The 13,378-nt window shown below is 36.0% G+C and overlaps 1 protein-coding gene across 3 annotated transcripts in view; it reads left to right on the top strand.

The window, feature by feature from the left end:
- LOC107685060 (diphthamide biosynthesis protein 1-like) overlaps window positions 1–1,138 on the top strand; it is an 84,929-nt gene extending 83,791 nt beyond the window's left edge. For 2 of the 3 annotated variants that reach the window (XM_016481512.1, XM_016481514.1), the window contains one exon: window positions 492–1,138. In XM_016481512.1, the coding sequence (XP_016336998.1) occupies window positions 492–572 (81 nt within the window). In that variant the 3' untranslated portion in view covers window positions 573–1,138. The remainder of the gene's footprint in view (window positions 1–491) is intronic. The other variant, XM_016481513.1, reaches the window with a different exon arrangement.
- Window positions 1,139–13,378: the final 12,240 nt, after the last annotated feature.

The following is a 13,378-nucleotide window of genomic DNA, read 5'->3' as shown; positions in this document are numbered from 1 at the left end:
TTGCTAGGTGGCCCGAATCAGTTTTCTAAAGCGTTTTTGAAAAATCGCTTACCCCACCTTTAAGTGTTGTCCACCTGTCAGGTTTTAGTGTTGTATGCATCACCACATAGGAGCGGGGAATAGGAAGTTGGGATAGATCGTGTTTGGATATGGGGCATGGTGGTAGCTCACAGTTTTTGAGCACTTCGTTATTTTGGCTTTTTTTTTTTTATTTGTTGGAAATAAGAACTGAATTTAGAAATGCTTTTGAAACAAAACGATTGCGTTTAATAAACATAATAAAATACTGAGAAGTTTGGAGTGGAGTGCGTACAAAATGACCGCTGTTCCCCGAATCCACGGCCTATTTCAATAGTGTGTGATTAGTTGTGTAAACTGCATCAGTATAACAGAAACAAGAAACTGTGAGTTTTTTAAATCCGCACAGGGCAATGATCTTCTGTTTTGTAATTTGCTTGGATTTACAGTAATCTCTCTTTGTCTTCCCACAGAAGGCAGGTTCAGATGCCGGTCAGCAGGTGAGGAGCTGTGGCTGTGAGCAGAGCAACTCCTATGGCTGCCAGCCGGAATAAATGTAGCCCTGAGCACGACCAACCACAGATCATCGTGGACATCTGCAGAAGACAAGCTAGCCAATCAGATCTCACTGTGGACATCTCAGCCCAACATCCTTCATCAAATCAGCCGTCGGTTGACACGCACTATGAGTGAGAGATGCAAAAATATGCAAGTGAGAGAGAAAGAAAGAAGTCTATGTGTGAGAGGAAGACAAAAATATGAGAAAGTGTGTGTGTGTGTGTGTGTGTGTGTGTGTGTGTGTTTTGTGCACTGACATGTCACTGGTGTGTGATAATCCGAGATAATCCGTTGAAAAAAGTGCTGACCCTGAATGCACAATGTTTCGTCTTTCGTCACTTAGAAAGGAGCTGCCGGCCACTTTGCATAAGTGACCTTCATCCTTTCAAAATTACAGCGGGAAAGGAAAGCGTGTTCAGAATTATTCTTCTGCAGAGAAAGATAATACTTATTCTGAATTTCAACTCTTGACTTTTTTATTTCCCATTATGCTGGGATGAGAGGTTCTCCAACAGAAAGGAGCTCTTTGAATGTTTTGTACAGGATATGTTTTAGTTACGCGCAAAATAAAACTAAATGTTTACAATTTGCTGTCAGACTTTGATTAACTGCTGCTGTACGAATGCCAGTATATATTTTGTCTTTTGTAATCACTCAACAATGAAATCCAGGATGGATCAGCGGTCAACTGAAAACACATGGAGCCAATTTCCCTAAAGCGGAATAGGCAGAGTCTTGGACGAACTTTGGCTGTCAGTAGTAATTATTCATAGTGAAATCTTTTATAGTCTGAGACTAAACATTATCTGTGTCCAGGAAAGCAGCCATGTTCCTGTGAATCTGGCACTGAAAATGCTGACTCTGTGTAAGATTATCAGCACAGGCCTCTGACAAACTAGTTTAACCCCTTTAGTTGTCTTCTCTTGTTAATCAATCTCCTTTATTTATTTATTTTTTCTAAGAAAAGATGCAATGAATAAAATGTGATTTTTTTTTATTTTAAAAAAATCTAAATAACATTTGTAAATAGATTACACATGGAAGAATTAACTCTTTTTTTTTCCAGTCAGCATGTGTTCCTTTAAATTTGTACAAATTTATTATTATTATTATTATTAGTCCAACATTTATGGGATAATAATGATTTGTCCTTGACTTGTAATGACTTGTAATGTTTTTAAAGAAGTCTCTTATGCTCATCAAGGCTATTTTTACTATTTATTAGTTATTATTGTAATAATAATAAAAAATTTATTTAAAAAATAAAAGTAAAATATAAATATATTGAATAAAATATTAGTATGAATTCATTCAAATTAATTAATAGGAATTATTGTCATTTTTACTCTTTTACTATATTTGTTGTTATTTTTAGTAGTAGTATTAAAATAATAAAGTTCTGCAGTTATCAGTGAAGTTTTTGCTGAGTTTGCATGCAGGCCTGGTCATACTTTTAATGCCACTCTGTATCAGTTTATAGATGTTAGTGCATTTTATTTGATAACTTGTGTATTAAATAACGCATATCAATTCTTCAGGTTAGGTATTCCTATTTATCAGTGTCCACTAGGTGATGCTGTCTGACTGATCATACAGCGAGTGTTACCTGATGGTTAAGCTAATGCTGTTGGTGATTGATTTATTGCTTTATTTTGCATGGCAGTGTATGAGAACCCAGTGTGATTTAGTTGCTGGTGTGGCGATCACTTCCAGATGTGATGAGGTTGTCTCTCCTCCACACACACACACATTTCTGTGGCTGTATAGGCATTCATTTCCTGTCTCATGGGAAGGGCACGAGAACTGACAGAAAGCTGAGAGATGCTCGGATTTCTATGTCTCTCTGCCAGTGAGTGCATAGATGCTGAGCTCATGAGGACTAACAAAAGTTCATCAAGAATCTCATGATATTTACCATATGTGTGTCACGCTGCTGCTAGGAAGATGATGAAGACGATAACGAAGATCATATAAACAAATAATTTTAATGGTAATCCACAAGATGAAGAGGTACTAACACACAGGATAACATTCAACAATAACAGACAACCAAAGGAACTGAGGTGGGAACTTAAATACACAGACAAGAGAGGGACTAAATGACTTAATTAACTAGACACAGGTGAACCTAACTAACATAATCAAGGGGGAAACAGAAAGTAGGTCAAAGGAACATGTGGGGTGAATGAAAACAAACTCAAAATCCATGAACAGAACAGAACCGTGACAATGTGCACCTGTTCCTCAGTAGACAAGCCTTCTTGAGTAAATTAGCACAAATCTACTTTTCATTTAGCTCTTTTAGGGGTTTTTTTCTTTACATGTATTGTTCATCATGTTTTACATTCAGATGTTGAGGTTTATCATGCTTGTAGGATGACTCCACCCATATAAAAGTATTATGGTGGCACCAAGGTCTAGTGGAGGTTTTTGATGATTATGATGCTTTGAAACAATCCATGATACTAAACGAACACCATATTGATATATATCATGGAATGTATATATGTCAGTAAGGTTACATATGCAAAAAACATGGTAATATCATGCTACTTTTTAGGGATGCACCAATATGGACATTTTAGCCAATACAGTAACTGCATAAAGGCATTTAGTTTCTGCATTCTTCATTATATTTTCCATTTAAATAAACCAAGTTAATAATAATAATAATTAAGTTATACATTCTCTCTCTATACATTCTTTCCCTATATATATATATATACACACACACGCATATATATATATATAATGTATAGAGAAAGAATGTATAACTTAACTATTATTATTATTAACTTGGGTTATTTACATGGAAAATATAATGAATGTAGAAACTAAATGCCTGTATATAGTCACTATAGTATATAATATAGGAATTATTATTAATATAGTATAGTTACAATATAGTTAACTGATTGGCTAAACTGTTTTTAAATATATTTAGAAAACATATGTAAATATATTACTTTTTATTATTAGTAGCAGTAATAGTAGTTTATTTAAATTATAAATATAAGAAAATATTACAAACTCTGATTAAACATTTTATTAAAATCAAGTATTTTATTATTGTAATTAATATATTAAATTCATACTATATTAAATACATTGGCACATTTTACTTAACAGACTGATACTGATAATATTGAAGAGTCAGATTTATTGTTCAATACCAATATAACCACCAGTATTTTATGCATTCCTAGTACTTAGCTCTAGAAATAGAGCTCTATATCTGAAAGTGCTGTGGCCAGACATATATCTTGGCGGTGTGTTTTATTGTGCAGTGTGTGTGTTTGTTTGCATATGTATCTGAACTTTTGTCTCTTGTTCTGATCGGATTCGAGCGGGAGCGGGCCGCTTTCGTCAAGTGCCTGGCAAAGTGTTTATCTTCCTGCTACAGGAAACAGTGAGTCACCTCTGTCGCTATCATGTTTCTGAGCTTTATTTTCTAGTGCGCTTCCATTTTCTCAATTTCCCTCTTTAGTATACCATCGATGTCCTAATTGTATACTCATCTTCACACACTTCACCCACCCACAAACAAGGACAAAATGGATCTATTGACTGGCCTCTAACCATGTCTATCAGACATGGTGCAGTGGCCACAAGGAACAGAAGCATTTGGGTTTATTTTTGTGTTCTCAGTAGGGACCTGAGAGCAGACCCGCTGAACATCAGCACCGCTCCATATTCACTGCAGATTAGCCCACTTCATCTCATTTCATCTGCACTCCAGACTCATTTGATTATCCGTTAAACCATTAAGACCATTTTACTGGAATCAGATGAAGCCATGTCCTTGGCAATAAACAATTCCAATGGGAATCATTATTTGCAGTGTTATTTAATCAGAAGGAAGACTTTATTTGCATCTTACATGTAAAGCATAGTATAAGTACCCCAGTCAGTATATACATAAAATCTCAGTGAAAGATGTTATTGTATATCTGAATGTAAGACATACTGTACACGCAAATTTGATGTCTTCACTGCTTTTATATATATTATAAAAACAGCTGGTACACTGCAAAACAAAACAAAAATCTGTAATTTCAATCAAAAAGAATTGTTACATTTCTACTGCACAAACCTCTTTTTTAAATCCTTTACCTTATAAATGATGTAGTTTATCTTTGTGTGGGTCACATTGTGCATTCAATATATGTTTATTAGCCATTATTCAGTCTTGATTAACTTTAGTTCATCATTTTACTACCTGTATTTTAACGTTGGTTATCAGTATTTGATGTAGTTGCAGTAGGTTGGTATATTAAATCTAGGCCTTAGTTAGTTTTAGGGCTATGTACAGTTATAAACTGCAAAATGCAAGGTGCTGTAATTTCTGAAACGTTTTTTTTCTTATTTTTACTTTGTAGAAAGAGAAAACAAATTATACCTGATATAGTAAGAGGACCAAAAGTGACCAAAATGACAGTCTGGAGTGAAATTAAATGTGAGATTGGATTTTTGGATTTTTCAGAGAAACTATAATCGGCTGAAGTGAATCATATAGAACTGAAATGAGGGAAGTTGGAGATGGAAGAAGATGGATGACAATTAACTGTGAAAGTGAGGGAGAAATATCAAGTGTTGAAAGGAGATGAGTAATTATGTGTGGGAGGTCAGTCTGTCCTGTATGATACGGCCAAAAACACCTCTACACAATCCAACATTACTACAAAGTTTTACCACCGCTGGCTTTTTCTTTCCTCTAGCACCTTCCTTTGTATTATTACCGGCTATGTGTCGCTGTTGGAGATACCAACTTGGTGAATTGTGTATTTCTGTTAACAATCCTTCTGGAAGCTCTTTGGTTTTGAAGGACAGTCCAATTAGAGTGTCCCTGTTTGGTCGTGATTTGTCTGTTTTCTCTCAGACATACTTTGAAAATCTGTTCATCGACAAGTGATGATGACTGTATCTGCACGAGGAAAAGTACTCTACAGACAGAATACATGACCTTTATTTTAGCTCACTTAAGTAGAAAACACCTGTAAGAAAGTTGCAAATGCACTTTGTATTACTTTTTTAATATAAAATATTAGTGATTTGACTAAACATTTAAAATATACTTGTTTTTTTTAATTATATCAACTCATCTGAGAAAATATAACCACATCTAATTCTACTTAAATTAATTGTTACTCCAAGGGTACAGAATAAGTGAATCTAGTAATGTCAAGCATATTTATTCATTTTAATTAACTGAAATGCCTTTGCTGGGTCTACTTAAATATATTAATGAAAAAGCCTATGGTCATTCACTCCAGACTTGACAAGTTTGTCATTAATTACTCACCCTCATGTCGTTCCAAACCCGTAAGACCTCCGCTCATCTTCAGAACACAAATTAAGATATTTTTGATGGAATCTGAGAGCTCTCTGACTCTCCCATAGACAGCAAGGGTCCTTACACGATCAACGTCCAGAAACGTAGCAAGGAAATCTGTAAAATAATCCATGTGACATCAGGGGTTCAACCGTAATATTACGAAGCTACGAGAATTTTTTTTTTTTTTGCGCAAAAGAAAAAAAAATGAAAAAACGACTTTATTCAACAATTTGTCTCCTCCGCGTCACCCAAGCGCCATTTTGGAGAGTATCCACTGAATGCAAACAGCGTATGCTATTCTGTGTCAGCTGTGCCACGCGGATACGTTTTCTACGTTGTTTTTGCTTTAATTTGAACGAAAACAACGTATCCGTGTGATGCGGTTGACACAGAACAACATACGCTGTTTGCGTTCAATGGATACTCTCCAAAATGGCACCAGGGTGACGCGGAGGAGACGAATTGTTGAGTAAAGTCATTATTTTTTTCTCTTTTGCGCACAACAAGTATTCTCGTAGCTTCGTAATATTACAGTTGAACCCCTGATGTCACATGGATTATTTTACCGATCTCCTTGCTATGTTTCTGGGCCTTGATCGTGTAAGGACGCTTGCTGTCTATGGGAGGGTCAGAGAGCTCTCAGATTCCATCAAAAATATCTTAATTTGTGTTCCGAAGATGAACGGAGGTCTTATGGGTTTGGAACGACATGAGGGTGAGTAATTAAAAGAAATTAAATGTAAAGAAATTAATGACAAAATTTTAATTTTTGGGTGAACTAACCCTTTAATATGCAGATTCACAGAAACTCACTCTCTCTGATTGACTTTAATAAATTGACTTAAGTTAACAGAGAAGCACAGAGAATACATATCAAAACCAATTACAATGATTTAGTTAAATGAAAAACAGTTAAATTAATTAGACCAAAATGCTTTTTTTTAATGTGCCCTTTCCCAGGAAGAATTTTGTCAAATGATTCACATTTATTTATAAAACACATTTAAAAACAACTCACGGTTTTGTGTGCATGTGAACGTGTGTTTGTGTGTGTGCTTGTATACATGGCTCAAAACAATTGTGTTCTCATAAACCAAATGGCTTAAAAAAAAACATACTAAACAGTGTTCAAAATGGGTTATCTCTATGCAGGTTATGTTTAGGGGATAGAACATTTGATTAGCTCAATATAAAAAAAAATTACGTCTACGGAGAGTCTCAGTAAACCGCGTGTGTGTGTGTGTGTGTGTGTGTGTGTGTGTGTGTGTGTGTGTGTGTGTGTGTGTGTGTTCTGGAGCATCATGTTGACATTTGATTCACAGGGAGTCATTATGATTTATATACCACTTACCTACGTGTACAAATTAATCACTTAATTTTTCATTAACAAAAGAGAAATTACTTTATGAAAATACTTTATTTATTATAACCATGTATTTTATACGTTGTACTGTAGTTCTTACAAAAACATATAACCAATTAAATTGCGTTGCATTACAAATATTATATACATTGTTCAAATGAAAAAGAGAATAGACAATAAATATTCAGATAACGTGGTTATGGCCAATATTAATATAATATGTAAGAGCCTGATATACAGGATGTAATATTGTTTAATATTGTCATTGTAACATTGTTTTAGTAGAGGTAGCGGTCTGATAATTGGTCTGATTTCAACTAAATCTCAATGCATCAGATGCATTATGCATTACTTCCATAATCTCTGACCAACACCACACCTTACAGCTGGAACAGGCAACTCAACTCTGCTCCTGGAAGGCCACTGTCCCACAGATTTTACTTCCAGCCCTAAACAAACACACCTGTCTGTTTTGTTTTGTTTTGTTTTGTATTGTTTTGTTTTTTCTGTCATCTTTGATTAGATTGCTGAAATGTGTTTGATGCAGGACAGTCTCCCTTCAGGACCAGAGTCCAATTTACTCTTGCACTTTTCCAATTAACAACTGACAAACAAATAGTAACAGATACTCTAAAGATCAAAATTCATAGTAAATAAATGTGTGCTGTGGTTTCCAGAACTTAACATAAAAATATGTAACCAGATCTGAGGAGTTAATGTTTGGCATTTGAGTTAACATATATTTTACTGTAGCTAAACATACAGTAAAATATAGCACCTTAACACAGGCAGAAGATGAAAGCTCAAGTGATCACTCTGGCTGTGACCCAATTCTCACACTACCCATCCTAATTAATATGTAAAATTTAATTTAGGGCATCCCTAAGTATGATGAAAATAGGATGCCAAAGGCCTGAAAAATATAATTCAACAGATTTTTATTAAGTGATGGAATTTCAAGTAATTAATACAAATTGCAAATTAATACAAATAGCATAATGCAAAATGACATTACATGGTAGTGAGGACCAAGAATGTGGTACTACCTTAATATGCACTCAGAAATAAGTACTTTCATATCACCAAAAAAATAAATAAATACTTTTAGTGTGTAGTGTTTGCAAACTGGTAAACAGTGAGTTCATCAAAAGAGACATTTCCATTGATCAAAGCTAGTTAATTTAAAATATATCTCAAATATATCTATATCAATATGTAGTAATAAATAAATAATGCATAAATTACCCTGGTCTGAATTTAGTAATGCACAAATAAAATACATAAATAATAATAATAAAATAAAATAATTCAGAAAAAAAATACAGAAAAGAAATAACTTCAATTAAAAATAATACATTTGTATCAAGACTGAGACAATTTGTGGCTTATAAAACATTTAGAGAATGGATGAGTGAGATGCTGAAGTTTCTGCCCCCTAGCGACCATGGCTGTAGACTGTTACCAGAAGTGCTGTTGCTACAGTAACAATCTAATGCCACGGTCGCCATGGAGACAGCAAGAGAGGAAAGAAGGGTTTGCAATGGAAATTGTAGACGAGCTAACCTGATTGGCTGGCCGGCTACGATACAGCCCACATATTCAGCACAGGGGTTTCCAGGGTAGATGACATAGATTCCTGCTCAGCGTTCTTAAAGCTGTACTAACCATGCTCATGTGGACTTTACAAGGTTCTCTGTATTCTTTCAGCAGTTGAATAGTCTGTGGATGGTTGCCAGACGTCAGTAGCCATGACTGTAGACTGTTACTGTACTTTCAGGCACATTTAGCAGTAAGCAGTCTAGAGCCAAGGTATTGATGCACTGACCTTGGATGCATTCGCACTTTTCAAATGTATTATTTCCATGTATTTACTATTATGTCTTGTTTTTTCTGAGCCTTGAAAATAAATCAAAACAATCTTTAAAATATTTGTTAAAATGAATACATTTTAAGAGGCATTTATGTTCATTTCAAATGTAAAATATTACATTTTTAGTATTTTGATACACAAAAGAGCTAACTGTCTAAAAATCTCTCTAAACAATAAGCAAGCATCTCAGATGGCAGCTATAAATAGGAAAGCAGTTTTCCTGGCCCGGAATGACACCACGAGAGTCCATAATGGTATGGCCCGCTTCCACTCTGTATTGATTGCAGTGGAGATTATCGGACTGACTCTCTCCCAGCATTTAGCTGTTTGTGGTTAGGATGGTAGGGGGTTATGCAAGCCTAATTCAGTAACATGCTCTGACGTCCATGCTGTTGATGTTATGTGTAGTGACATCATAAACTGACTGCCGCTGGAGCCAAGAGGAAAAACTAAAGTGTCACTTAGAGGTGCCGCTTGGTGTGACCCTGTAGTGTAGACATTATATAGTATCTCTTTTCCTGTTGTGTTACTCAGTATTTCTGTTTATGCAATGCTCAGTGACTAATTCTGTGAGCTTTTATAAGTGGCCTTCATTTGCATCATTCAAATAGGTGAGCGATTGCAGGTGCTGTCAAATCATAGAACACTTTTTCATTTCGGAGATGAGATATAGTGGTGCTAACAAATATGACTTGCTAAAGACATTGCTAGTTGACAGAAAACAATGAGCCTTTTAGATATGCTGACTATATCAGTTTTTAAAGGAATAGTAACCCAATAATTGACTTTTTGTTATAATTTACTCATCTTCAGGTTGTTTCAAATCAAACCCATTGTAAAAACACAAAAGTGGGTTTATGTAGAATAGCCTCAGATGTGAGGCAGAATGAGTCAGTCGCAATTCACTTTTATTTCTATGGCAAAATGATGCAATAAAAGTAATTCTGAAAGTAAGTCATACAAGTTTGGAACAACATGAGAATTAGTATTTCATTTTTGGGTAACTTTGCTTTTGAAGGAATAGCTCACTCAAAAAAATTCTGTCATCGTTTACTCACTTTCATGTCGTTTCCAACCTGTATGACTTTCTTTTGCAGAACATAAAAAAGATATTGTGGAGAATGTTGGTAACCAAACTGTTCTGGTTACCATTGACTTCCATTGTATGAACAAAAAAAGATACTGAGACATTTCTCAGATTATCTTCTTTTATGCTCCACAGAAGAAAGAAAGTCTAGCCGGTTTGAAATGACATGAGGGTGAGTAATTGATGACAAAATTTTCATTTTGGGATGAACTACCCCTTTAAGTTTCAAGTGAAGATTATGGTTTGTTTTCTGCTTGAAACCATGGTTGCTGCTGTTCATTGTGCTGACAGGGATTGATTTTTCAATTGATTTTTACCACTTCAAAATAGTTATACATTTGTGATCGTTTTAGTAATAATAAAAATAATAGCTAAAATCTGTTTAATTGAATTAAATCCATTTAATTAGTCAGGAATAGCCAGGTGGTGCATGCGCAGAGGGAGTGAAATAAGACGAAACAATTGAAAACAATTGAGCTGAAATGTTGATGTTCTGTAAGTAAAGTAAGTTAAAGTAAAGACTTATTTGTGCTTGTCTGCATTACTAGAACCCATCCCAAGATTTCATTTTAGCCTTTTCCCTCATACAGTCCCCTGTTCATTTAGATCAGGGTTCCTGAATAGGCGGCCCGCGGGCCACATCCGGCCCGTGAGAGAAAAATGTTTGGGCCGCGCTTATGTCAAATAATGTGGCATGAAAATTCAAACGCAGCATCAGAAAGCGACATTAACTTACATCGTGTCTACACCGGACGCGAGCTACGCGGCGCGATGCAAAAAAATGCAATAGAATCAGCGACAAATCCCCGACAGTAAACTGCCGACTCGTTCTATTTATGACGTACTGACACAAAGTTCAAATGATTTGCAATTTGACGCTTGCAAACTTGCAATTTGACGCTTTGTCGCGTCCAGTGTGACAGCAAAAACATGGCGAGTGAGAAGAAAAGAGAAGTGGACACGGAAAATAGATGATAATGTGAATGGACTGAGCAGTTTTGAGTGAGTGACTGACTGATACCATCTCTGTTATGGAATACACGTGTTGGTTCGCAGTGAGTTCACAGTTTTAACATAGCCTACCACAAGTTTGCTTTAATTTATATTCAAGATCTGAGGTAAATATCTACTGTTGCTTTCACTATGGGTATAAAGATCACGCAAAATAATATTCAAACTCCCATTAGACACTTTTAACATTGAATAAAGCACATAATTATTACCTGAGATGATCACGGTCATATTTTGTATGTTGTTCCTGCCGCGACGTCGCAGAAAATAGAATCCCGTGTCGCTTATTGTCACGTGCTGATATTCAAATCTGAATATTTATCTTGTGACCATCTTGTGACTATTTTAACAAAAGCAACAATAATATAATAATTGTAATAATAATTTAGGTCAGTGGCCCTTGGCTTGGTATTGTTGGCAGAATTCGGCCCTTGGCGAAAACTAATTGAGGAACCCTGATTTAGATTGAGAGGTAATCCCTGCATGGTGTCAGTGAAGAGATAACACAAGAGTGAATTCAAAGCCGAATTATTCTGCAAAGCTCGTGTGGAGAGTTTTGGATGCTCTCCGCGTTGTTCCCACCCCCTCAGAAACCCCCTACCTCCCCGCATTGCGACCCCTCGTGGGGCTCTAGGTGGACGGCTGCGCATGCGACCTCAAGCGCGCTGTCTCTTTAAGTGATCCTGACGGCCTGTTGCAAATCGTCGGCGTGTGCGCAGGAATGACGCAGGATTGACTTCATCTGAAGGTACGTCAAGATATTGTCAATTCAAAATTGGGAAGCTGAAGAGAGGCATAGAGGCATAGGCTCGTCTTTTTTCCCTCAACGGAAGTGTGTGGTTCGGAAATGGCAAGTGGCAAGTGTTAGATAACATGAATCATGTCGAACAGCTGGAAACAGCTGAACGCGTTTGAGATTTAAGTGCTTTATCTTAGTGCATTTAATATTATATACAAGCATTTCACATTTTGAAACAATTAATTCCGCTTTTAGCGCTCGTTTGCGCTTATTGTCAAATAATAGCGGGCAAATATGGGTGTTTCATATGTATAGAGATGCTTCTAGGGCGCTAGCAAATACAATAATAGCTGAAATATGACATTTATCAGATATAATTGCCACATACGTTTCTAGCACAGGTTTTTATTTTGACTTTTTTTTATCGAATTTGTACATCACGGCTGTAACAAATACATTTAATACATCCATCATGAATGGAACACGATATTCCTATACTGTTAGGATAATAAAAATATGAAACTGATTGCAAGACGTTTTAATTGTCTTGCTATGGGCCGATGTGAGTTCTAGCGCTTTTTTAAAGAATGTAAAGCCTAAAAAATGGGATTTAGCCAATAAAACGATCAGGTTTGTCATATATACATGACTAGATGTGTCTTTGACTTTCTGAGACTTTCTAGTTTCTGATCTATCTCTGGACATGTGCGCAAAAGTGAGTCACACTGCAGTAACTTTCAGTCGCTCACATCCACGAAATATAACCGGAAAGACCATTGACACACCACAGATCACGAATGTTTCAATATTCTGCTATATCCATAATTAATTTATTTGACAAAACAATATTAAGAATAATTGTAAGAATAATTGTTTTTGTTTCATTCTAGTCCTATACTGTCCAGCATTTATTGCCAAAAAAAGTCACTTACCTCGTATTAAAGCAGTCCAAATTCAACTCAAGAAACTTATCAGCTGGTATCACCAAAGTAACACCGTTATCAACTTCAGTGCATTATTCGTTACCTCTGTTGATGAGAAATGATGCTGAATGGCAAGTGTAACGTCTTGCGCTGGATGTATCCACTCACTCTTGTGAAATTTAACGGGTTCTCCCATCGTTCGCAATTTATAGACAGCCTGTAGTGATAGTAATGCGGATGGGAGGGGGATCTCATTCATTGAAAAACATCAGCAGCATCGCGTTCGGACGTGCTGCATGACGTCACCGAGGAGGGCATGCAGTCAACAGGCTGCGCGCGCTGCATAGAGAGTGTCACACAGAAAATGCGTAAAGACCTTCACGACTCGGGTACAAAGATGATACGGAGAAATGAGAATATTCATTTTATTTCAATTATTCACGAATCGCAGCGCTAACATTGTGAGATTAAGCC

Source organism: Sinocyclocheilus anshuiensis, unplaced genomic scaffold (assembly GCF_001515605.1).
Source record: "Sinocyclocheilus anshuiensis isolate Anshui unplaced genomic scaffold, SAMN03320099.WGS_v1.1 scaffold914, whole genome shotgun sequence".
In the NCBI taxonomy this organism is placed as follows: Eukaryota; Metazoa; Chordata; class Actinopteri; order Cypriniformes; family Cyprinidae; genus Sinocyclocheilus; species Sinocyclocheilus anshuiensis.
Note: the sequence above shows the minus strand (reverse complement) of the source record. Positions and strands in the feature narration are given on the sequence as shown.